We start from the raw sequence: 4,657 nt of genomic DNA, 5'->3' as shown, positions 1-4,657 counted from the left end.
AGGCTTGATGTTTAATGTAGACTTAGAACCGCAAGTGCAGCAGTATCAGGTGTCCAAAACCAGACACTAACAACAACCTCAGAAGTTTTATCTTTTGAGCACTGGGACTTTTTGGTACCCTTTTAAGAAACTGTATGTATTGTGTTTAAGCTAAGTATAAATAACCCTATATGCATTCTTCAGTCATGGCTTTGGATTTTTTTTTTTTGGGGGGTGGGGGTCAGGATTTTTTTTTTTTGAGGTTAGTATTTCTAGCGTTTTCATCTTTGCTTTAGTGGAGATAACATTTGCATTTAAAATTTTGCTAGGATAAGCCTATTTGAAGTGCTTGTTATTTCCACAATTTCTCAAACACTGCCTGAATTTTATTGTTATAGTTGGAGCGCAGCTCATGTATGTCATATTTTCACATTGTGCACAGATGCTTATATTTCTACTCTTTTTCTTGATGATTTAGGAATGCACTAGGAATAAAATAATTGGTCTCACTGTTGAAGTTTTCAAAGCCAAGAAAATACTGTGCATAATTTGCTTAATAGAGTCATAGTGAAGTTTCTTTTTTGTTTTCTGTTTTTCTAATGTAATAGAAATCAAAGGCAGAAGAGAAAATCAAGTTTGGTATTTGAAAATATCAAAACTAGCATTGGCTTTTGCAATTATCCATTCAAAACCACGAGGGAAGAGTTGCAAAGAATACACTGAGCACCTTGCCAAAACTGTATCCGAACAAGACTTTGGATGGAAATCGAAAGTTGAAGCGCTGGAAGCTGAAGTTCTTCGATTACGTCAGGAACTTCTTTTGAACAAGATCTGTCCGAGATTCTGCTTGGAAAATGGTAAGTTTCCGAAATAATTTCTGACTATGTTGCAGTAGCAAGGAAACAAACAGCTTTCATAGAATCATAGAATAGTTTGGGTTGGAAGGGACCTCTAAAGGTCATCTAGTCCAACCCCCCTGCAATAAGCAGGGACATCTTCAACTAGATCAGGTTGCTCAGAGCCCCGTCCAACCTGACCTTGAATGTTTCCAGGGATGGGGCATCCACCACCTCTCTGGGCAACCTGTGCCAGTGTTTCACCACCCTCAGCATAAAAAAATCTCTTCCTTATATCTAGTCTAAGTCTACCTCCCTTTAGTTTAAAGCCATTCCCCCTTGTCCTGTTGCAACAGGCCCTACTAAAAAGTTTGCCGCCATGTTGCCTGCCATTTCTTGTACCTAGATATGAGAGTCTTCAGTGTACAGCTTTCTATTTTTCCCAAAGCCCTGAAGTAGTAGAACACAATTCATTTGTAATGGGATTGAGCTTGAGAATTTGATGCATACTCAGAACTTACATTTTTAACCTTCAGAACCAATATGTATCATATGGAATAATTCCAGACAAAATTGTCAATACAAAGTGTTACTCTATAACCTCGGGGATACTAGTTTGTAAGAATATTGATGTACCCTATTTACATTTGGAACATGTCTTAAAAACATATTGCATATTTTTTTACCACTTTAAAGATGCTTAAAATCAGAATTTAAGCCTAATGTGTTGAAAGCATGAATCCCTAATATGTATAATGGGAAGGTTGGGCAGGCAAAGGACTGTATGTCTGATATCTCTGTTAATGTATTAGACTGTGGATACCGTGAATGTTTATTATGACATATGATAAAATACTGTGAGTCTGATATTGTAGGATTTAGGAAAGCTGTTAGTTAAAGAATATGGGGAAAAAAAAAAAAAGAGATGAGCTCAAACAGCTCTGTTTCTCTGACTTGCGCATGTGGAGTGGGTCATTCTCACCCTGAGAGATCAATGGCACAGGATGAGCTTGGAAATCAGGCAGTGGAGGATGTGTCCAGGCTCTGGGGAAATATTCTCCCCAAGAGATGAAGGTCAAAACACTCTGGGCTGAAGGAGAGAGACAGTTCACTGTTGAGGGGATCTCTCAAATCAAAATGTCTAGCTAGTTGCTTTATGACTTGAGATTTTTAGAAGGTTCTCTGATAGAAAACTTGATGAGGCTTTACTGGAATGCTTTTGTACTGAAACAGTAGCTTCTTTATTGCCTCGTGAAAAGATTTCTAGATTCTAACTTGGAGAGGGGGGATGTATTAGACTTCAGCTAGAAGCTCTAATGATTCTTTTTTTTATAATAGACCTTTCTCTCTAGAGAAGTGATTTAATGACTATTCGTACGTAGTTACTCTTTGTGTGTCTGTTCTCTGCAACCTATTCTAAACATGAACTTTATTTAAAAGTAACTTTCAAGCTGCTGTTTGCAACAGGTGTCTTAATGTTGTGAAGAAATGATTGCATATGATGTGTATGATCAGGAGAGATTCATTAACATCTAATGTCTGGAGAGGATATTCTAATTGTGGATTAAGCAGAACATATCAAACACTAGAAATGAAATGTATTAATCTGCAACTTCTGTGTTCCAAGTCTAACTTTTTAAAGATTCTTTACCCCAAGCTGTATGAGCAGTACTGGTATCTCACTTGCCAGAGTAAGCTCTTCTAGTTGCGAGATAGGCAGAGAAAACCAACTGTCCCTGATGAATAATACCTCTTCCAAAAGATGTTAATTTTCATTGCCCTAGTCACAGTGAAGCTTGTTCACAGACATAAAATGTCATAAACCTTGTACAATTTTAGATGTCTACAGCTTTCTTCATTATCTGTACAGGGAAATAGCACACTTACTCTACAGTTTATGGTTCACTTGACCCATTGCGATATTCTCTAATATTGATATGGTGAATTGTCCACAAAAGACCTCTCTCTCCATTCTGCTAGCAATAGGCTGACTGGCTTAGAAAAAGTCCTGTGATTCCCAAATCACTTAAGTAAGCTGCTCTTCATAGATGGTGCTTTTTATTTTTCATGGACTCAGCAGCCTGTTCAAACATACCTTGGGTAGCTGACCAAGTCTCATTTTTCAGTGAAGCCAGACTTTAATTTCAGTCTATGTTTAGCTAATGGAATCATAAATAGTGGAGATGAGTATGTGGTATCTATAATCCTTCTATATTCCTTCAGTTTCTCCAGGATACAAAACCAACACCCTACTAATTTGAAGGATTAGTGTGTAGCTGCTTTTCCCTTCAAATGTTTGTTTATATTTATGATTTCACTGTTGATAAACCTGTTAGACAGAAAACCTTTTGACATTTGAAATATCTATGGGAGTTCGCATCAGCCCCACCTGCATCACATGCTGTCCAAGAGGAGTACGGCATAGTCTTCCCCTTCTGTTTCTCTTAACCACTTGGGTGTAAGAGAGCAAAAATGTGTGGAAAATCTGAACTGTATCATAATTTCTATTTCTTCATACAGGTTTTCCTTAACATTGAAAACACACTTTCAAGCTCTTGGAGTCTAACTTTGAGACAGCCATTTTGTGTGGTTTCTTTCTTTCTTCATACAGGTTTTCCCATTGAAAGGTTTTTTTTTGACTGTTTCTTCCCCGCCCCCCCCCCGCCTTCTTAAACCATGGTACGACATGTGAACTCTTCTGATAATGGATTTGAGCCATATGTTATTTTGGAAGGATGATGTTCTTCATCAGACAGATGTAACTCCTGAGTGAGCATTCATGGTTACAGTTACACTGGAGACAAATGCTCAGTCTCTTGCCTTTGAGTAAAGAAAGATCATTACTGAAACCTGATGGGATATCTGTGGGTGAGATCTGTGCACTCTTCTGGTGATGCAGTTGAGTATGTATATTAAGAGCAGAACACCTGTGGTTGACATTTAAAGGAAGATGGTCATAGAAGCAAAGCCTGCCTGAAATAGGGGCCACTCTACCACTGACATCTTTTGCTCTGGGAGAAAAAATTTCCTTTCTTGTGTGTTGAGCCAGTTTTGAGATTTTTCAAGCCCATGGAGATTAGAAGCTAAAGGTTGGCTACTGCTGAGATAGGAAGGAGCTTGAATCTAAGTTAAGAGGAAAAGTGGTATAAGTGGTGTTCCATCCTGTTCACCTAAAGGCTACTATAGATCCATCAAGCCATTGTTATGGTTTGTTGTTGATGGTATATTGCCCAAGTTTACTACCTAATATCCCACCAAAGAAGTTCTCTTTAGGGCTGAGGAGAACTGGGCTTGTTCTTAGGACCAGGTAATCTACAAGATACCATGGATCCTTTTCCTCCTCCACTCGTTTCTCCAGCCTTATTTTTGGAGTTGGTGTTCTGCTTAAAACATTGCAACCTCTTAAAAGAATTCAGACCCTCTGCTTTTCTTTAGCTTTCTTGTGTTCTGCTTAACAACTCTATAGATGCAAGATGCAAAAGGGTTTCACAAAATCTACCACCAGAAAATCTCCTGCAGTAAGGATCAGATACTGCATTTGTGTCTGCTGCTGCTGAAGAGTTCGAGTCCTTCAGCCAAGGTTCACTTTGCAGCTGTATCTTCCCTGCTTTGCATTCTGAGTGTGAGAGCTTTCCTCTCTGTCGTGGTTTAACCTCAGTTGGCAACGGAGCCCCACGCAGCCGCTCGCTCACTCCCCACCAGTGGGATGGGGGAGAGAATCGGAAGGGTAAAAGTGAGAAAACTCGTGGGTTGAGATAAAAACAGTTTAATAGGTAAAGCAAAAGCCGCGCACGCAAGCAAAGCAAAACAAGGAATTCATTCACTCCTTCCCATCGGCAGGC

General features: G+C 39.1%; 1 protein-coding gene across 1 annotated transcript in view; it reads left to right on the top strand.

Moving 5' to 3' along the window:
- Positions 1-598: 598 nt before the first annotated feature.
- The window catches only part of MEI4 (meiotic double-stranded break formation protein 4), a gene marked incomplete at its 5' end in the record, with an annotated part of 40,343 nt that continues 36,284 nt past the window's right edge, over positions 599-4,657 (top strand). The window contains one exon of the mRNA XM_009275788.2: positions 599-836. Coding sequence (XP_009274063.2) covers positions 599-836 — 238 coding nt within the window. The remainder of the gene's footprint in view (positions 837-4,657) is intronic.

The sequence above is a fragment of the Aptenodytes forsteri genome, unplaced genomic scaffold (genome assembly GCF_000699145.1).
Source record: "Aptenodytes forsteri isolate BGI_AS27 unplaced genomic scaffold, ASM69914v1 Scaffold256, whole genome shotgun sequence".
NCBI classification, from domain to species: Eukaryota; Metazoa; Chordata; class Aves; order Sphenisciformes; family Spheniscidae; genus Aptenodytes; species Aptenodytes forsteri.
The sequence above is the reverse complement of the archived record's forward strand: the minus strand, read 5'-3'. Positions and strand labels throughout refer to the sequence as shown.